At 43.6% G+C, this 21,885-nt stretch overlaps 1 protein-coding gene and 1 long non-coding RNA gene across 2 annotated transcripts in view; one reads left to right on the forward strand and one right to left on the reverse strand.

The window, feature by feature from the left end:
• Positions 1-1,277: 1,277 nt before the first annotated feature.
• LOC148678739 (uncharacterized) lies at positions 1,278-21,009 on the reverse strand. Its single transcript, XR_015939940.1, has 4 exons — positions 20,911-21,009; positions 13,263-13,395; positions 7,139-7,247; positions 1,278-1,588 (listed from the first exon to the last, which is right to left on the reverse strand). It is a non-coding gene; the product is annotated as an uncharacterized LOC148678739 (long non-coding RNA).
• The window catches only part of mxd4 (MAX dimerization protein 4), a 38,693-nt gene continuing 36,604 nt past the window's right edge, over positions 19,797-21,885 (forward strand). The window contains exons 1-2 of the mRNA XM_088638181.1: positions 19,797-20,032; positions 20,586-20,685. Coding sequence (XP_088494307.1) covers positions 19,969-20,032; positions 20,586-20,685 — 164 coding nt within the window. The 5' untranslated portion in view covers positions 19,797-19,968. The remainder of the gene's footprint in view (positions 20,033-20,585; positions 20,686-21,885) is intronic.

Raw genomic sequence — 21,885 nt, forward strand, 5'->3', positions numbered from 1 at the left:
GTGTGGGTGGGAGTGGAGGGGTCACCAGGTCACCAGCTTGACGACTCTGGGGAAGAAGCTATTTTGGAGGCTTGTTGTGTCCGACTGGAACGTCCGGAACCCTCTACCAGATGGTAGGGGGACGGACAAGTTGTGACTAGGGTGAGTGGGGTCAGTCATAATTTTGGTGGCTTTTTTCACACACCTGGTGTTGTAGATTTCCTGGATGGGTGGGAAGGCATTGCCAAAAATGTGTTGGGCAGTTTTGACCACCGATTGCAGGGCCTTGCGGTCGGATGAGTTGCAGTTGCTGTACCAGACTGTGATGCAGCTGGATGCACTGTAGAAGTTGGTGAGGATCCGTGGATGCAGGTGTATTTTCTTCAGCCTTCTCAGAAAGTACAGCTGTTTTTGTGCCTTCTTGATGAGACTGGAGGTGTTGAGTGTCCATGTAAGGTCCTCAGTGATGTGAACACCTACGTAGGAATTTGAAGTTGTTCAGCATCTCCACCGCAGTCCCTTTGATGTAGATGGGGGAGTGGACTTTTCCTTGTCTCCTGAAGTCAACGATCAGCTCTTTGGTTTTGCTGATGTTGATTTCAGTCTGGGAAAAGCACATATACAGTAAGTCTGTGTCTAGAGTGAGTGACAAACTCAACTTTTAAGGGTGGTGCAGTGGCTCTGTGGCTAAGGATCTGCACCTGTGGCTGGAAGGTTACTGGTTCATATCCTGCAGCCAGCAGAGGGAATCCTGCTCCATCGGGCCCCTGAGTGAGGCCCTTTACCCCAACTGCTCCAGGGGCGTTGTATAAATGGCTGATCCTGTGCTCTGACCTCCAGTTTCTCTCCCTGTCTGTGTGTCTCATGGAGAGCAAGTTGGGGTTTGTGAAAATTCCTAATACAAGAAATTGTATATGGATAAGAAAGTGATCTTATTTAAAAGCAGAACCAAATGTCTTCTCTGTTCAAGACTAAAAAGTTTCCATTCCTTCAACCTGTCAATTAAGGACATTCCTTCCCTCCAATAGTTTTTTTGGGGGAGGGTCTGATTGATCAGAATCCTCAAAGACGCTGACAAATTCAGGCCGGCAGGCTTCTTCAGAAATGAACATTGAAAGTGGAACTAGAGGACACCAGTGGAAACTACATGGAAAAGCATTTAAAACTGAGAACAGGGATGCTTGCAGCTACTAGCTTCAGTACAAGCTGTGACCCTGACTTCATTCAAGGAACAGATGGATGAGATTCTCAGATCAGTGAGCTGCTAACTACCAGACCAAATAAATGGGCTAAATCTTGTATTTAAACTTTATTATGTCCTTCGACAGAGACAAAATTCACAGTTAAGGTGCATCGCTGGATGAAGCCTATGTGCAGCTTTAGTAAAAACATTTTGTCTTCAAAATCCTTCAGGTTAATACATTATCCAGTTCCAACACAAACAAATCAGCCATCAAATCTGCATTTATGTGGCATTGGTGAGGTTGTGGTGAGATGCAAATGTTAACAAAGCACTTCCTGTTGGTCAGCACTGAAGACTGGCAGAAGCCTGGGGCCATAACCCAGCGTCTGAGCTGCCTGTGGATGTTCTGATTCCTTTTTTTCAATCCTGTGGAAAAAGACAACAACATCTGAAAACAAATTCTGACCCGATTCTGTTTTATAACATGCGAAGTCCTGCTAACTCTGCACTTACTTGCTGACCAGAGTCTTGAGGCATTCCAATAGACAGGAAAAAGTATAACCCTGAGGCATGATGATTGTCAAAAGACAGCTGACATTTAAGGGGGAAATTACAAGCAAAGAGCAGCAAGAGACAGAGGGAGCAGACTGAGTTGTGGTCAGATGAGAGAGAACAGACTCTTTGACACACAGTTTCTCAAAAAGAGGCATCGCGGGGTCATGAGCTTGAAAATGTTTCTAAGAATATCCTTCTACACAATAGCAAAGTAGTGAATTGGCCATTTGATTTGCGTTCCTGTGCTTTTGCAAATACCCTCCTGCATCAGGAGGTGGCAGCTCCAGCAGGATCTGTGAGCCACATAGAAAAACAGGGGCGCATATCCACCAATACCTAGCTGAGGGTCTCCAAGCCAATGTCAACGTCACTTCTCAAGTTCTGATCAGTGTCATGCAGTGGCTAATAAAGATAAACAGGGCATGCGATGGGATTTTGCCATACAATTGCATCGTCATGCAATTGTTTTCCTTCGATTTTCAAGAATAGTCATGGTGGCACCCCCGCGGCAGAGCTGCACCCCAGCAGTAAAATTCCATGGGTGTCGTTTCTGTTATAATGTGACATCACTCTTAATGCACAACAATATCAAGGCAGTGCCAGCTTTCCCATTAGGCGCTGTAGGCACAGTGCCTAGGGCCTACAAAGGAGGGAAACACTGGTGACTAACGAAAAACGAGCTGAAGCAATATGCTTGCGATCGACTCTAGGTGCTACAAATCAATAATCATACGCTATCTAACGGCTGTTCTAGAAACTGGAAGTGTCGAAGTGATGGTCATTAGAATAGTTAAAAGCGCATCATGTCAATCAACGTCATTCAGTTGGCGTTCACCCCTCTTTTTGCACATTTCGGAGTGAAAGTGCCTAGGGCCTACGAACACCAAAATCCAGCCCTGTATCAGGGAGCTCTGGTTGCACGTGTGCAAAACGTTGTCACTCCACTGCCCCACTCCCCCACCCCTGCCTGAATTGTCTCAGCCTGGGGAGCTCATGACGAGCTGCTGTAACTAAAACAGGGCATGCTGTACATCGGGTACTCCTTGTGTGCTTTGTGTAGGTGTCATGCACAAGATATAAAGATAAACACAGGACAATACTACACCGTACCAGCTTGAAAATAATTAGTGGCTCTAAAGTGCGTCACCTTTATGCCAGACTTGTGGAAAACAAACCAGCCGTAAAGCACAGCCACAGAGCGAGGACTGGCATCAGGGCAAGATGTTCTGTTCTGTCTACAGCTGGGACACAGCTGGCTCTGATCCAGTCTGTGACATCTGGCGATCCAGAGTGTTTAGCAGGGGGGCTGGGTTGTACTGGCAGAACTGAGCAAGGAACTTTCAGTGTGCCCACATGACTGTAGCACGTCTGTGTTTTTACCATGCTTTTACTGTATTTTTACCATGCATTTACTTGGATATGCTGTGGTTTTTCTTGGTTCTTTACTATGGATATGATTACTGGACTTTCCTGTGCTTCAGCCCAAAGAAACTGTGTTTTTACCGTGGTACACCACAGGAGACTCTCAGAGAGTGAGGCTCATCAAGATCCTGACTGTGCAGTTACAGCCGAGTACTTAGCTGCAGCTAAAACAGGCCATTTTAGGGGTACAGCAGTGAAACGGGCTAAATACCAAGCAAAGGCTTGTAAAATGGGAAATGTGCTCCCAAACGGCCCCCACATTTAGCAGTGGCCCTGTGCTGTTTCATTAAGAAACAGGGGCCTAATGTAGCTTGTAGGTCCTTTTGCTCCACCACAGATGATTTCTTCTAACATCTGAGATTGATGGTGTTTTATTGTCATTGGAATATTCTTATCAACTTAACACAAACCCTGAACAAACTGCATAAGCTAGGCCAGCCTGTTGGTCCATCTGATGTGACCTCTTAGGAGCCGAGAACAGCTGGAGGTGTGATTTTTTGGTTTCTGTGTCCCAGATCTCTGTACTGCGTGCTTAATGCCGGATTCTGCAGCTACTCTTTGTGGAGACAAGAGTGTTTCGCTTGAAGCTGTACAAGGAAGGTATGTGGGTGGACAGTCCTGGTGCCTTTTCTTATCTGGTAGAGTATTTCTGCACCAAAAGAAGAAAAGCCTGCAGATTGTGGTTTGAAATCTAACAGCAAAAAAGCATCAAAGGTCTTCAGCTCAGTTCCGTCGTTGTGCTGAAGAGAGAGAGAACAGTTTCTGATCACGGGGAAAGCGTGATTCTGTGGGCAAAGACAGGTGCTCTCGTGTCTTCATTTTTCCTCCCCCGTGCTTTCTGCTCTTGTATGAAAGGGTGGCATGGTAAATAGCAGAAGAAGAGATGTGTCTTGTGGGGGGAGGGGCTGTAACACATTAAACAGAATTCAGCTGTAGGTTGTGAGAGCCTGAAAGAGAACTTCTTCTTGTCGCAGTGTAATGAGCCTTTACGTTTTTAGCTATAATAGTGTCAGACTGGCGCACACTCAAGAACAGACTCCCCACAAGTCAGGCCATCTGCACTTTGGGCTAAACGAGTTGATCTGCTTGAGCTGTGTGCAACCACATGAGATAGTGATGTGTGCTGGCGTGTACTTTTAATGTCACCTCCTGACAGAACACAGCCACGGGCGCTCCAACGTGTGGTTGCCCACAGTAGAGAAACACATTGCCGGAAAGGGGAATCAGAGCGATTGTTTAATACTGTGCCCCAATACTGGGTGGATTTCAGTCCACGGTGATTACTGATAGTCAACAGGCCGCAGTTGTGTTCAAAAAAGGTTCAACGTCTTCCTTTCGGATAATAAAAAGACCATGACTGATGATTTTCTGTGCTGATCACAATTCTCTACCGTTTGCCTTACAATCCCTGTGCCCTGCAGTTGTGTAGGTCAAGCCTGGACTCTCTTACTATTATTATCTATTACTATTACTATTACTATTACTATTATTATTATTATTATTATTATTATTATTATTATTATTTTTACTTGCGCGCTATCAGGATCTTCATGGACATGTAGGAGTTGTTGGAGGACTAGGGTACCTAACGTGGGTCTGGTCCTCATTACCAGGGTAACTGGAGGAGACGACAGTGCACTGACAGACCTGTGTGTGACTCAGAGCAAGGCCACAGGCTGTTCGTCTTGGCAGAATATGAGCCAGTTTGTGCTCAGATTTCGTTTCTGCCAATAAGCACAGAACCAGGGATCTTAGCCAGCACGCAGAGGAAAAATGAGCCCAGCTAATTCAATAACTATGCATTCAATACTGAATTTTTTTTTTAAAAAGGAAACAAAACTTTCTTGTATTACCAGCAAGCATTTAGCTGTAAAATCCATTAATGATCGCCTGGTAGAGTAAGTGAAACTGTAAGCCTTCATTTTCCACTATTATAGAGGTCACAGAGGTAAAGGAGCTGAACTGTACTGATGTTAATATGTACAGAAAGGGGTCACATGGTAACCATGTCTTGATGGAGTTTCTTACAAAAACTGGAGAGGCCCGAGAGGAGCCAGGTTCTACTCTAACTCACAGTCCTCCTCGATGTCACTTCCTGAAAAACTATTAATCCCATAGTGAGCCTCTCTCAACTTTCTGCATTCCTCCTCTCCCCCTTGTCCACCTGCGCAGCTGCCCCTTGGTCACTCCTCGCACCTCCCTGTGCTGCAGCCAAGCGCTTGACCCCCAGCACACCGGATTAAGGTTCAGTTTCTTACATCCAGCTGCTCAAAACACATTCCTTTGCCCGAGTTCTTCTCGGGTATTGCTGTTCCTCGTGAACTGGCTGTGGTGCTAAGACAGGCCTCTCCGCGTCTCAGAGAAGAGACCCCGACAGTTTGTTTTCATGTGAAGTCGAAGCCCCGATGTGGTGTTTTCTTTTTCGTCTTTTTTTGTTCTTTCATTTTTGCGCTGGAATCCAAAATTCTGCTGAGGTAGCAGAAGATTCCGGGATAGGAGGAGGGTCTAGAGGAGTTCAGTCGAGGTTCAAAGTTCCCCAGAGTGTAAGAAAAGACAACACTTCTCTTGCACAGCACATAACCACCCCCACCCCCACCCCCCACACACACACACAAAACTGAAAAACAAACCAGAAAAAAACAGCAACTCTCCCAGTTTCAACTTTTCAAACACTGCTTTGGAACCCGATTACTGCTGCTGGTCACAAGCTAGATGATATTAAATCTCCCATTAGAAAAACAGATTTTAAGCCTTAATTCACTTTGGCAAGGTTACAAGACTGTTATTAAGCTGGCTCCAGGATTTCTGAAAACATTGTACTCTGCAAAGGGTTTTATAGCTGACGAACAAGACTGCAAAGCCGTTGAAACTGAAAATTTTCCAGTGTTTGTAAACTTTCGTTTATTTCCTAATCTATCACCCTGAAAAGGTTACTGAAGTTTCTGTGGCTAACGCGGACACCCACCATCAGGGTTTAAGGTATCAGATTCTTGTGCTGTTTTCAATTCTAGGAGAAATTTGTGAAGTTCTCTCTCGCTGCTCAGGGTTAGTAAATGACCTGGCACGATCATGAGAATGCAGTTGTGGAAGCTGCATGGAGGTCTGATTCAGTGGGATAATTATGATAATGCAAAACTGGTTTTTATGTGCTCGACATTAAACATGAAACTGTTATGTGCAGCACATCACATTATTTTAGCCCTCCTTTAGTTTTGCTAAGAGCTGGCTAGATATTAAAAATATCTGTTTCTTTCTGTCGTCCGGCCTTCGCTGCTCCTACCTGGTCCCTACTGGCATGATTCACATTGACGTTTCATGCATGTAAACCATGCTCTGCTGTTATTTCCGTCGTGCTTGTTTTTTTCATAATCGTCTGTGTGTTTTTTTTTTAATCGGCTTTCAAGATGATTTGTCATGGTGAAAGTCTATTGCCACAAAACGTGCCTGAAGTAATAACATGAGAAACTAAGGACAGGAGGTGTCTCCTTGTTACTCTGGCTACAGTGGATGTATTTTCTGATGGCCTGAGAGCTCTGCATTACACTAATTCGCCCCCCCCACCACAACCTAACTGTCTCCCGGCAGTGGCCAGGTGGTGCTTCCCTGTGTCTGATACACTACAGTGTTTTGCTGATTAAAATCAAGATAGAATGACCAGGAAAAAAAAAAATATTAAAAAGGCCAAAAACAAAAACAAAGGAAATGAAAAGTCCAGCTGTTTGCCAGACCCCAGAGCTAGGAAACTGAACAGTTGTGTCAGCTGGTACGCAGATGATTACCATATAATTAGAACCTAAAACAAATTGCAATGGTTTACCCTTACAGTGGGTAGCAAGGTGGTACAGTGGTTCACAGTGCTGCCTCATACGCTAGGGCCCTGGGTTCAATTCTTGGAGCTGGAGTGCTGTCTGCATGGACTTGGTATGTTCTCCCCATGTTTGAGCGAGTTTCCTCCTGGTGCTCTGTTTTCTGCTCCCACATTCCCCAAAACACACTTACAGGTTAATTGGCTTCTGTGTGTGCCCGGCGAGGGACTGGTGTCCCATCCAGGGTGTATCCTGCCTTGTGCCTGTTGCTTGCTGGGATAGGTTCTGGCTCCCCTGCGACCCTGAACGGGATAAAGCGGATTAGAAAATGGAAAATGGTGAAACTAACGTACAACTGGTAAGGAATTTAATCGTTTGGCGAATGGGTGTGAAGCTCTTTTACACTCTTGGAGTATTGGGTGTGAATTATATTTCTCGCTGGCTTGTCACTATATTGAAACTATATAAATACAGCATGCACTAAACATATAAACAGAAACACATGCATATGTCTAAATTTCACATCTTTGCAGAAATACATAAAAAGGCATTGGACAATGTGAAAGGTGTCACCGCGAAACTTCGCTTTATTATAAATGCCTAATTTTGTACCGCTTAAATCTACAATGTATAAACCTAAATGTGTGAAAGAAAAGCTTTGTATTTATATCACTGTACATACAGTACCTGTAACAATTACAGAAACACAGGAAAAACTGAATATGTACTGTAATGCAAGTTACAATCAACAGCTCTGGTGTAGAAACAACATGCTGCCTATTGCAACACACAATGTCATTAGCAGTCTGGTAAGCCATTGGAGAGCCACTACATCAGGGCCTTGATAAGTACAGGGAGTGATGCGTACCATTGTACAAACTGAAATACGTGAACACGTTGGCTTCTGGGGGAGATCACATTTGACAAGAAATCAATGTCTTAGATAATAAAGCTCCTATCAACAGAGAGCAGCCCGACTTTACATTTCACCCAGAGCTGTACCGGATGTGTCTCGAAGGGGCTTTTGTGAGACTCGTACTCTGGGCAATAGGAGCGGTTGAGAAAGAAAACCCCAAATATCCACAAGAGATGTGAAGTCCCACAGTGTAAAAATAGCATTTCTTCAAGAACAGCAAGATACATATTTAGCACAAAATGATATATGTGTGCATATGTGTGTAATTGAATATAGAGCTTACAAACAAGGGAGCCCATTTTGCCCAAAGATTGTGTTCTGTTGTGCGAGGAGATTAGTGGTCAGACGATCTCATCCAGCTATTCATTGAAAGAACCCAGGGCACCGATCAGCTTTGAGTGCATTCAAAAGCAAGAATAAACCTAGGCCCTTCTTTACACTGAGAGTTGTGGGAGTCTGGAACAGTTAACAACACAAGTTTTTTTTCACCATTCATATTATTGCTTCGAGCTGCGAGATAAAGACTTGTTGGGTTACTCGTTCCAGACTCCCACGACCCTCTTGGCTTTCTGGTCGATCTACGTCACCATTCTCACCTATGGCCACTAGTGAAGGGAAAGGCTGAAACTGCATGTACGAGCAGTGAAAAGGAGGTTTCTACTCTCTGTGACAGGGTGAGGGGCTCGGCAGTCTGGGAGGACCTTGGAGCAGAGCTGTTGCTCTTCTGGATCAAGAGGAGCCAGTTGAGGGGGCTCAAGCCCCTCAGGCCTTCCTGCTGGAGGTGTACTGGGCACGGCCCGCTGGGGAGAGACACTGGGGCAGACCCAGGACACGCTGGAGGGGTTCTATCTCATGACTAGCCTGGAGCACCTAGGAATCCCCCAGGAGGAGCTGGAGACTGTTGCCGGAGAGAGGGAAGTCTGGTCTGCCCTGCTTAGCCTGTTACCACAGCAACCCTCACCAGGAGCAAGCAGTCAGAAAATGATGATGATGATGGTGATAGTGATTTTCAATTTCAATAAACTTTTTTGATTGATGAGTTAGTAAAAAGCAACACAAGGAAGATGAGTCAGATTGTCTTCTCTCATTTGCAAACTTTAACGGATAGGTAACGTGTTCCCGACAGCCACTGTGTAAAAACAGTGCCTCCAGTTCTCAGTTTTAACTGCACTTTCCAGAGCTTCCACGTGTACGCTCTGGTTCGTGTTTCACTGTTGATTCTGAAGGAAGACTAAAAAGCCTTTCAGCTCAGGACTTCTCTTCCAGGCTGGGAAAGAACGATGAACTCCCGTGCTTGTGGTGGATCTCTGCTGGATCGATATCTACCGTGTAAAGACTTTCCTCTGAGGAAGTTGACATCAGTCTTGGGGAGTTGGGGTTTTGTTGCTTGACCCCTGCGTCAGAGCCCTGCTGTTCTTCGGCCAGCCTTCAGAGAGACTCTGTCTTCAAGAATCACACTGCTGCTCTTGTTAATGTTGTGTTTATTTGGTTGTTTTTGGACTGTAAACATATTTTGGCCTGTTGTAATGTGAAAAAACTAAAAATAAAATTTGGCCAGATATGAGAATAAGCAGTGCAATTTATTGACACAGATAGCATTTTTTTAATTAATGTATAATATAAAATAATAATCCAGGGCATTCTTAATTAACGATGGCCTTGTGGGAATCTTCAATGTCTACTATGAACAGGGGCTTCTGTTCCACTTAATTACATTTAGAACATAAGAAAGGTTACAAACAAGAGGAGACCGTTTGGCCCATCCAACCCCTTTGTTAATTAATAGCTAATTGATTCTAGGATCTCATCCAGCCACTTCTTGCAGGAAACCAGGAGATCAGCTTCAAGCACATGGCTGGGCAGCTTGTTCCACAGTCCCCCAACCCTTTAGGTGAAGACGTCCCTCCTGCCCTCAGTTTTCAATGCACTTCCATGTAATTTTCTGTGGGGCTGTTTCCCTGCTCACTCTGAAGTCTGGATTGACTTACTCCGTGCCACCGGGGATTGCGAATGCATTGTTAAGGCCCCCTCTCGGTCTTCTCGGAACTGGACTAAAAAGGTTCAGTTCCTTCATCCTGCTAATGTCCATTTGAGATGCACCACATATGAGAAACTAACTTAGACATATTATTTACACTTTACTGAGGGGATTTCAATTTTAGGTAGACATAAACTGTACATCTCAAGTCTGTATGCGTCCTTCACAAATTATTTATTGCAGAACTAAAATCAAATTTTGATTTTTTGCTACATAATCACTATTTTTTATTCGTCTGACACCTTTACGTGCACAGCGTTTCTTTAACCAGGCATTTTATTGCAACAGTTCAGGTGAAGAACCCTGCTTCGACAACACACCAGCAACCTGGATTCGAACCCACAACCTTGTAGTTATGAGGCCAAAACCTCAACCACAGCTCCCGCATGGTGTATTTTCAAGACTCCTATTTCTGCATTTATCTTTTGTTGAAGGGCCGTGTGCGCTAGCGGTTTTATCTCAGGGCAAAATGGGGCCCAGAGAAACAGGTTTGCCACCATTTGATACTGAGAACTGAGAGAGATCTGCAGCAGGAGAAGGCTCGGCTGTATTTCAGAGCTCTTCTTGAGGGAATCGGTAAACAGGGTTTTGCACATACAGTGAGTGTGTCATTGACGTATGATGTGGTTAAGGTGGATGTCGTGGCTGTCTGAGTTTGGGCTGAGGGGGATGTGGTGAGCTTCCATTAAGTCACTGTGACTCTGAACAGCTTCCTCAGACTCTGATGAGCTTCCTAAAGCTCTGCGTTTACAGCGAGACTGCAGGCTGTTGAGCGTTAAATGCTTTGAGCTTTATTTTGGAAAGCGCTCCTTTTGAAGTACATCACGCACGTTTCATCATTGTGGCATGCACGTTTATTTTTAAAAAAAAAGATCTTGGAATATATTATTTTTGCCTGTAAAGCTTGTTCTTACTCCTCTGTTCCAGAAGGGCAGTTTGGCCCAGTCACTGTGAACATGCACAGGGATCACTGTACTCAAGACCCTTCCACTGTAATTTGGAAGAGAATTATTGGACATGGACAGAGAAAAGAAACATCACCCAGAGTGGTAAAACGTCCCCTAGGTCAGAGGCTTCCAATCCTGGTTCTGGGGGCCAACACACCTGTTGGTTATTGTTTCTCCTGAGCATTTTACCTTTAGAGGGGAACTGCAGTCTCAATTTCTCAGACCGGCTATTAAACAAAAAAAAAAGTTTATTCGTTTATAGAAAAAGGTGAAATTTCGAATGAAGCACCAAATCGTGAGCTTTGTGAGAGTACTGCAAGTTGCCATGTTGTCGCCAACCCCTAGTCTTGCCATGGGCGAGAGCAAGAATTCACAAGACCTGTGACGTGAAGCAGCCCTTCCTGCTCACTAGTCACTGTAAGGGCTAATGTACTGTGATGTATGAGCAAATAAGTGCAGGTTGTGCAGCAGACATTTCGCCGCAGAAATGTTCCAATGTGATCTGCATGCAGAGTTAACAGGGAAGTTTCATTCATCGGTAAATCTTTCGAGAGCAATATTTCTATTGGATTAAAGAGGTGTCTTCAGAAGCCTGCTTGTTTACAATGTAAACTCCTGAAACACGGCGCTCAACATAACTGGAAATGTAGTGTATTTTGTGATGTAAATTGCAGGTTTTACAAGTTACTGTGTACATTTTAATTTCTTTGTGGCTTGAAATGCACTCATCAATGCTGATTCTTTCTAACCAAGAATTCTGAAAATAGCATTGCACTTCCCTTTAATACACCTAATATTGATTTTTTTTAAAAAAATCTTAATTGTTTTCAGTTCCTAAATGTGTAGGAGGTTGATCATTAACTATTATGTTTCTTAATTTAAAACCTCCCGGCTTTGAAAACAAGATAAAATCTTGACAAGATAAAAATGCACTAATGGGTTCCACTGAGGGCTCAGCTGCGATGAAAACCAACAGATATGGGGGCACCCAGGACCAGGACCCCCTGCCCTAGACAGTGAAACAATGGGCCCAGATTAGATCCGAATTTTATTCCACCCCATCATCTGCAAATTCTAAACCCAGCAATTAGTAGCACATTTCCATTAGATGGAGTCAGAAAGCCTCCATCCAAAAGAAAGACAGTCACAGTGTGATGTTTATCTGGACACATACTTTTCCACCTCTGTGAAGCAGTGCTGTAATAGTGAGCCAACAACGTGCTGCTCATTGCGCCAAGCAAATGTTTAATTATTATCAAACCACCAGGTTTTGAAATTGCTGACACTCAACTAACACCTAATGGTTACAAGAAGAAGTGTGCGCTTCTTTTACAGATTCAAAGCACTGCTCTTAGTTATGGAAAACACTGGCTTGTGGTCTGCTGTGGTCGGGTACCGTATGACTATACGTTGAAACGCTGCAGCAAAGCCAGTCAAAGGCATGACTGTCAGAATGCTTTAGAAAAACCATTCAAAGGTAGGACTGGTTTCAGCAAAATCAGCAAACAAAGTGCAGACTTTAATGCAGGGTTCTCAAACCCAGTTCCTGGAGGGGCAAGTGTTTTCTGGTTTTTGTCCCAAGTTGAGTAGTTAATGAAATAAATAACCTAATTATCTTCTACATATATGAACATATAATGAATTTTTCTTAAGGTTGTCTACAGTTCATTACACAAGACATTCATTTCATTAAAGGTGCATTTACCTATAAGTCTTCTTACCTACTGATGTGAAGTATTTATGTAGCTAATTAAATAAATCCACAGTCAAAGAAGGCTCCACAGCTGAAACATTGTGTTTTCTTTCCTCTCTTTTCAGCATGGAATAAACCTATTACTTGTTCCTTTGCAGCCTACGCATGCTGACGCAGATACCCACCTGAACTAATTAAATAATTAGACTACGAACGAAAAACATAAAAGAGCTTAAGACCTCTGTTTTAATGTACAGTGTACTGTACATGAACCATCTGAAGACTTTTATTTTATTTTTTTAATTTAATGGATTATATATACATTCATTTGACATTATGTCTTATTGTTTGAATGTCTCAAAACAAAATAATCACCTTTCAAAGACGACAGAAATATCAAAAATCTTCTGGACTTTTACTATGTTTATTATTCTAATACCGATACCTAAAAACTATTGGATAAATGAATGTAGGAAATGTCTGTTTTAGTGCAGTTGATCGGTGGAGGGGTTCCCTTCTTCTGCAATGTTGTACACTATCTTGTCAAAGTGCACCAATGTGGACGTTTATTCTCAGCTTAGCCCTGTTAGCAGGGAAACTGTAACCTCTCATGTCAGTTTTTCACAGAAGACTTAACAGGCTTGTGGACCTTTGTGATGAGAACTCTAGTATCGCTGCCCAAACATATTGGTGTAAGTTAACTAGACAAGGCGTAACGTTTACCTTGAAGCAGCTATCTCCTTTCATCCATTTTCTAACTGCTTTACTCAATACAGGGTGGCAGAGGCATCGGCAAGCAATGGGTGCAAGGCAGGGCAGATACTGCAAGGGACACCAGTCCATCGCAGGGCAGACACTGGAAAAGACACAGACACACACACAACAGGGCCGATTTTCCCAGAGACCAGCTAACCGACTGGTATGTCTTTGGACTGTGGGAGGAAACCCAGATAAACACGGGGGACAACATACAATCTTTACACAGGCAGGACCCCAGAAACGAATTGAACCCAGGGCACCAGCACTGCGAGGCAGAAAGGCTACCTGCTGTGCCAATGTGCCACCCAAGCAGATATCATATTCATTTAAATCCATTTTCATTCAGAACAGCTCACAGAACTGACCCGAGTCTTACATTCAGCTGCAGCCTTGCTGGTCTTCTCTGTGGGGCTGCTCAGACAGTAAGACACTCCCTGTGAGCCCAGCACAGCTGGCAGTTTCCGTTCATTCACAACTATCGGCACCCAGAATGACAACTGATTAAATGCAATTAATTCAACTATGTGTTGGAAGACACTGGGGGATTCATGCCAGGAAAGAGAAGTCAATATTTTACTGCATCCACGGCCAGGGTTAAGAGCAGAGTGTGAAGACCGGAGTGAGGTTTGTTTTTGTCCTTGGCCTATGTCACTTTGTAATCTATGCCATCAGAAAGGAAAGTCCCAGACCGAAGATAACCAGTCTGAGAAGTGAAGCAGCCGGGCAGAGTTCAATAGGACCATACTGTGAGTGACGTTGTACACTGGAGCCCTGGCTATCTGTGCACAGTGTGTGCGGAGAGTGATAAGACAAAAGGGTTACATAAGAGGGACATAATTACTATTTATAGAGCTGCTACTCATCATATAGTTTCTGGGACCTGAAACCTGACAGTAAGGCAAGGCATGTTCTCCATCTTATAATTAAAGCAGAGGTATTATAACATGTTGTCATTCTCATTTTCTTTTAATTCTGTTAAGACATTATGGGTATAGGATTATCATTATTGTTTTACAAGAGCCTTCATGCTGTACATGACCAAATTCTGAGCTCTCAGTTACACAATTAAGTCCTTAATTTGCTTAATAACAGGACTCCTCTGAATTGTTATTTTCAGCTGATTATTCCCTGCTCTTGAACAAGTCCGAGGTTGCCTTTTAACTACTGTGTTAAAATCCCAACCTGCCTAGTAGAAAAAAAAGGTCTTGCAAATATTACAATCAAGCAGCTTGTTGACTTCTATTCAGTCCAACCAGACAGATATTATTTAGCGCTCCAGCATCAGTGTTAATTGACCAAATGCTGGAAGAACTTTTCCCTATCTTTAAACAACAGGTGTGTGGGCTAACAGGCCCAGGACAGAGAACCACTGAACGACACCATCACTTCCTGATCACAGTAAATCACGGGTCTCCGGGCCCGCAGAACTCCTGCAACTGGTCAGTTAAGCATGATGCTACGGGGCCAAAGAATATTCTACAGTAACTTGGTTCCAAATGATTTCTATATTACTTAATTGAAATTGCCACATGTGATTGATCGTAGTTGAGTTGTAATTGTTTAAATAGTAGTAGGAAACAGCTATGGGACAGCCGAACCCCAGAACTCCGGGTTTTATGTTGATCCAGTTCCAAGTTGATGTTTAATGTAAGCCACTTTGAAAAATCACACTGTACTGAGATATAAAAATAAATCCTTGGTATTTAAAAATGGCACTTGTGGCCGTGGAGCCGAAACGTTGTGTTCTCTTTCTTCTTTTTTTCAGCATGGAATAAACCTATTACTTGTTCCTTTGCAGCCTACGCATGCTGACGCAGCTACCCACCTGAACTATATGATCTAATGATCATCTTAATGGTCTAACTTTGTGTGGTTTTGTATGGCTGGAAAAGTAGACACAAACCTATTACTTGTTCCTCATTAGATCATATATATAATATTACATTGTATTATATAATAATGCACATCATATGCTATACATTTTTATTGTTGATGTTAAGTAGTAGTATATATAGTAATATAATATATAAAACATACAGTATATTATGTATTACATTATATATCATATATATGATCATTACATTATATAATTTAAAAAGTCATTTTCTGCAGATGTGCAGGACTGAAGGAAGGTAAATTAATACATTGATTTCTCCTAAAAATTTGAATTCTTAATTTTCAAAAACACAAAAATATTGAAAATACAAAACTAAATGCAGTGTTAACATGTCAGCCTTGTACATGTGGAAGTTATTTCTTTAATTTCGATTGATTTCCATTCAGATTGTACATGGCCGTGTGATTTCTGACTAAACATAAACCAGTACCAACGTCGACTTCCTTTTTACTCCAGCGTAATCACATAGATACACAGACTCAGTTAATGACTGTTTTGGTGAGGAGTTACCTCTATCCATAACAAATCTTACAGCACCAGAACTCCTTCCACTACAACAGGGGAGGAAACTCCACCCTGAGCTCAGGCTGAACACACAAAGCTTACACATCTGCTGGTTCAACACGGCAACTGGACCAGACTCCTCACACTGCCACATCCTAGAACAGAATCATGGACATCTTCTCAGCATGGGAATGGGAAAGAAACGATTCAATTCAGTTTCAGTTCAAACTGCACTCTCCCCCTTGGGAAACCTGTCCAAATAAAGTCCAACACAATAAAAACAGGCAGACATCACCAAGAAAGAATACAGTACAGCCGTGTTTCAGAAGATAAGAGAGTTATTTTTACATTGTTTGAGAGTGGGAGTTCACAGGAGACAAATAAAAATTCCTGAGTCAATGACTGTTAAACTGAGGACACAGAGGAGTCTCCCAGGTGGGAGTAGTGTAAATTCAGGGCGTGAGTCACACACTCCATACTGCTCTTAGCCTTTTTTTATAACCCTCTGTTTGTAGAGGGGATTTAAGTTTATTTGATCTGGCCCAGTGATTTTGCTGACTAAAGATTTTGCTGCCTGAAGGTGAGAGGCAATGGCGCTGCCTCACAGCACTGGGGCTGCCTCACAGCACTGGGGCCTTGAGTTCAATTCCCGAGGTGCTGTCTGTGTGGAGTTCGCATGTTCTCTAGGTGTTTCCCTCCAGTCCAAAGACACTGGTAAATTACCAGGCTGCTAAGTTATCAGGCTTCTGAGAAAACTGGCGTGTGTGTGAGTGTGTGCCTGCAAGCACACTTTGTGCCTGTGTTTGCAATAGTTTGGTATCCCTTTCCAGGGTGCACCCTGCCCTGTGCCCACTGCTTGCTGGGATAGGGTACCCTACCCTGTGCCCACTGCTTGCTGGGATAGGGTACCCTGCCCTGTGCCCACTGCTTGCTGGGATAGACTTCAGTTTCCCTGCAACCCTGTATTGGTTAAAGTGGTTAGAAAATGGATGGATCTTCACTAATTTTCAAAACCTACAGTATTACAGTTAACTGATATTGCCAAACCAACAAGTGTGACAATATGGTAAAACAATTTTAATAAATGAGAGTTTAACCCTGTGCTGAAAAAGTGAAGAAGGCACCACAGCCAAACCTGTTTCTTCTTCTTTCTTTTATTCATCAGCATATATTTAACCTCTGCTTTTTCCTTTTCTCATGCATACCGTAACATCTCGTAGAAATGTCACACAAACTTGCCGGGGAGCCACAGCCACAATAACAGAACCGCAGGCTTCTCATCAGAGCGCTGTGATCACTGTTGAATCGTGAGATCGACTGATGAAGCTCAACCCGCAGGAAGGAGGTATTTTCCCACCAATATCTGACTCATTATTCACAACAACATCAATTCTGCACAATGGCTGTTAACATGAGACTTGCAGGTTAAAAATGTGCAAGACTGATGAATTGAGGAACCTTGTCTGTATACATTTACTACTAAGATTTCAGTTTTGTTTTTATTGCATTTCAAAATGCTCAAAGACTAATTTCTTAATATAGCTTTCTTTGACGGATGGTATAAATCATATGTGATTGTGATATGTGTCATCAATGTTGTTTGTTTGTAGTACACAGTAAAGTGAAAGGTTTGCGTCTTTAGGTAGTGAAGCCTTCCTCAATATGTCCCCCTGACCACATCACCAGACGTGTCACTTTCATGCCTGACTTCGCAGACAAAATGAGCATGGAAGAGAGATATCCCCCAGTCAGCAGGTCTGAGACAAGAAACCATCTTGGGGATTATTCCCCACAAACTCCCAGCAGGAGGAATCCTCATTTTCACGTTTTTTTTTCCCCAAAAGAACTCTATCACTAACAATAAATAGAATCAAATATGGAGGCTAGTGTAAAGAGAGTCAGATATCTGTGAGAGCCTGGGTTAAACATAATTAGGCTGAATCTCATACTGCACCAATAACCAGCGCACTAGACCAGGTGAAGTTAAGGGACATCTGTGCCTATTCTCCTAGATTTGTGAAACTGCATGTCCATTCTGATTGATTACAGTCTTCCTCCTACAATTTTCAGGGAGCTTTCCCATACTGTACGTAACAACTGATATAAATTAAAATGATAAGCTGTGACATTGTCTCAGAACCTGCTGCATACAACAGACAATTGTATATAATATGAGTCCGCGGAAATGACTTCTGCAATGATTTACTTGCAAGTTGCTTAGGAAATGTTCGGCGAGTCACCCAATTGCATAAAGCGGGAACCTAAAACGACACCCACCAAAACGCAGGCGCTACTCAGAAAACGAGATACTGTACGTAAAAAGTTCAATTTGGATCCGTGTAATAACGATGCGGATATTTTTGGAGAGGAAGGCCCTGAGACTTTTGAAATGAATGAACCTCCACAGCACTGCGTTTTAGTGTGATTCCACACCCGGGGCTGTTAAGACAATGACACAGAAATTGTGAAAAGAAGTAATACTTCAGGGTCAGGCTTAACTCTGCCCATCATCGAGGCTACCTGGTATCACTCCTCATTATTCCCTATTACTGCGTGGTTCACTGGCTTTTGAGATCACTGGTCCTGACTCAGCTCGGCAGCCCGGGTCCTGAAGGTTGCCCAGGTCTCTCCACAACACCCGCGGCCGAGGAGCCGGGAAAGGCTGTGAACTTTGTTCAGCCGGGAATGGAAACCTGCAGAGACACAGGCCCTCCAAGACCCCCCCCCCCAAACTGTCTAAAAACGGGGGAAGTGAAGTCGCAGACACGGCGGCATCCACCTGGGCTCATGATAGGAAGCGACCACTGCAAGGGACGGGCCGCGATACCGCCATTGCAATCGCAGACCCGCCACGGTGAGCCATCCCTGCTGATGAACACGAACATGCGTTACTACCTGCCAACGCAGGAGGTAGCACGTACGCAAGGACTTCAGTACCTCAAGCGCAGTTTCACTGCCATAAATTCCCACGCTTGTTTCGTGGACAGGCCGGCACGTTTTGCACGTCTCAAAACCTTATTATTTTTTTTCTCCTTCCTAGCGACATCTTCGCCATTCTTTCGCGGATGCCTCATCACAATGCAAAAGCAAAAAACAACAACAACAACAACCACAACAACACAGGATACTAACGCGGGTTGGTGCTGAATAACCCCCTTTAAGTGCTTAGAGAATACGGGACACGGTTTCGTTTTGCTTGGAGTTTTTACTGCTTTTGCTAAACATTCGTGCATCTCGTTTGGAAGTTTTTAAAAATAATAAAAGTATTGCCCATCGTTCGCGCAACGACAGTTGAAACAATTAGCTTTTAGAGTTTTTCAAGCACGGATTTAACCCCCAGAGAAGATGCTGTAGCAAAGCTACAGGACTCTGCTCCACGGAGCCTATTTTCCATTTCCTTCTGTAGATGTTTACGGATTGCTATGAAAACACAGCACTTTAAAACAAGCAACTTCCTTGGAGATAATGCGGGTCACGCAACAGCTTTAATTTCCCAGCCTTTATGTTACAAATAGACTCGGGCAATACCTGGTAAGGGACTATCAACAATGACATGAAGAAAAGCGGCTTTTTTATAAAATCTGTTTTCGTTTTGCCATTTATTAGAAACAGGCCGCGTACGACACGTTGTCTCAAAAAGCAAGTGGCTTTACTTTGACGAGTGGCGCACGTGTATCTTCCTTTTAAATGACAAATTATTGGAGTAGCACGTTTTTCACACAGGCCTTAATCTTTACAGACCTCCCCTAGCTCAAGTTAGCCTTTCCTCCTGCTTCCCCGCAGCAACGTCAAGTTCATGTTTCACTGGACAAGTCAAATACACGCCCATTCCCCCGCTTTCGCCAATCAGGAGCTAGCAAGCTGTGCTATCCGACCAATGGGCGCTTAGGAGGCTGGGTCACACGTGCTGTTGCTAGGGTTCAGCTTCTAAATTGTTACTATCGAGGTCTAGCCAATCAAGACCCAATTCTCAGTGCATGAGCGTTCTATCAACATTTTACTGTAACCCCAGCGGCAGAGGCTTGCCATTGGCCAGAGCCGGCCTATAGACGACGCCCCCTTGCCACACCGTGCAATGTGATTGGGCGGTGGGTTTGTCAATCCGTGAGTCGCTGTTAGTTGAGGAGCAGTTTGATATGGACTTGGTTGGAAGTCCCCCAGATTCCGAACAGACCAATTCCAATTGACCTCTCTGATTTCGTTTTAATATATATATTTTTACAAAAGATTTTGTGTATATAAATTTTTATTTTTTAATAAGACAGCGAGATGGAACTGAACTCTCTTCTAATTCTCCTGGAGGCTGCAGAATACTTGGAGAGAAGAGACAGAGGTATTTTATTAAAACTGCCTTCTTCGTTTTGCAGGGAAAGAAAATCGTGCACATATATTGCAGACACTGCTGGGAAATAGTTTTGCCCAGGACTAGATGCTATACTTTTTTTAAAGTCGTATTTTGCACCCAGTTTAGCTGGAATTTGAAACTAAACATGCACACTGCTAACCTGCTACGTGTAGCTACTTAGGGGATTCGCTGTAGTCAATAAAATTTGGAGCGAAGTATTTATGCTGTCTTTTATAAAAACAAAAACAATAATGCATGACTCCAACAAGCTCTGGTCTTTATGTAGCCTTTTGGTTCTTACGATACGTCTCTTCATGTCGTTTGCAGATACAGTATTTAGCATATTGCGATCACAGTATCATAATAATACAGTGAATGACATTCCTGTCAGTCATGTTATTATTTGAACGATCTGAGGACATTCGTGTCTGCAGTCTCATCGGCGATGATTGTGTGCATTTGTCTGAAATGAAGTCCTCTGTTAAGGTCCAGCAGATGTTGCAAAAGCCATTAACGATGATTTTGTTTACTTTGTTATTAGAAGCAGAACATGGTTATGCATCAGTTTTACCGTACAATAGCGACTTTTCCAGAAAGAAAACGAAAGCTTCGCCAATTTCAAGAAAAACTCAGAACAATAGGTAAATATTGGTTCTTTTGTCGGTACAGTAAAAAAAAAAGCAACAACCAGATACTCTGCTGTTCATCGTTATTCGGCTTTGTTAATTCACCTCTGCCTCTCATGTCAAAATCGCCATTTTCCCTGTAGGGCTTGGCTCTGTCTGTTTTGATATAAACACTGCCACGCGTACATCAACTTCACAACTCCACTTTCTCTCAGCCCGCTTGTGCTTTTAATCTCTTACCACAATATAAAGCCCCGCACTGCTACCTGAGATTATTTTCCTTCTTCTGCTGCTGGGGAGGGCTGAGGCACCCCCCACACCCCACTTGATCATCTCCCCCCACCCCCCCGCACACACACACACACACCTCCCTCCTCTGCCAGTAATTACACTTGATTTCTTTAATCGGTCGGAAAGATGTGGATTTTTTTAAAAGTATATATATATTTTGTATAGTCGAGTTAGCATTGTGTATACTCCTCCTTGACTTCTGGTGTATTTGTCACGATATGTCAAAAAAAAAACCGACAGCGTTTGGGACCCCCGCTGGCATCCCGCATCGAGACGGGGTCGTGCGAGTTCACGGGACGGTCCCGGGGAAGAAGCGACTTCCTGGCAGGTTTTTTGGGGGGGTCCTTTTGGGATTCAGTTTTTTGATTTCTTCAAGCGTCCCCGAGATTTCCGGCCGGCTCCCGGGACGGGCGCCCTCCTCGGCTGTTCATGTGGCTGACCAGGCGATGCCCCGAGCAGGCTGTCTACGTGCGTCGTCTCTTAAAGCAATATTTCACCTTTTTTTAAAAACAACAACAACAACAACAACAACAACAACAACAACTCTTTTTCTCCAGCTGATCCCGACGAAGTGGCACAGGCGTGCGACGCAAAACGCAGGAGCTATTTCGACACGGGGGCATTGCAATAACGCGCGGCTGTCGTCCGAGGACTGGACTGTACCTGTCGATTATGATGATACCATTTTTATTTTTCCTGTGCAAGGGCCGGCTTGGGTTGGCCGGCGTGAGCCCCGAGCTTCGTGCTCTCCGCACAGTCGTGGCGTGTAAAAAATAATAACTCTCATGTTGTCAGCACCGCGTTCTCCGAGTTTGTGGCTTTTAACATTTTGGGGGTAGCGCCGCGACACTTTCAGTTTAGTGTTTCGTACGGTCGTGGAGAAATAGGGGGGTTAAGAAGTAAGAAATGAAGGATAGCTACTCG

This window comes from Lepisosteus platostomus, chromosome 1 (assembly GCF_059453375.1).
Source record: "Lepisosteus platostomus isolate fLepPlt1 chromosome 1, fLepPlt1.hap1, whole genome shotgun sequence".
In the NCBI taxonomy this organism is placed as follows: Eukaryota; Metazoa; Chordata; class Actinopteri; order Semionotiformes; family Lepisosteidae; genus Lepisosteus; species Lepisosteus platostomus.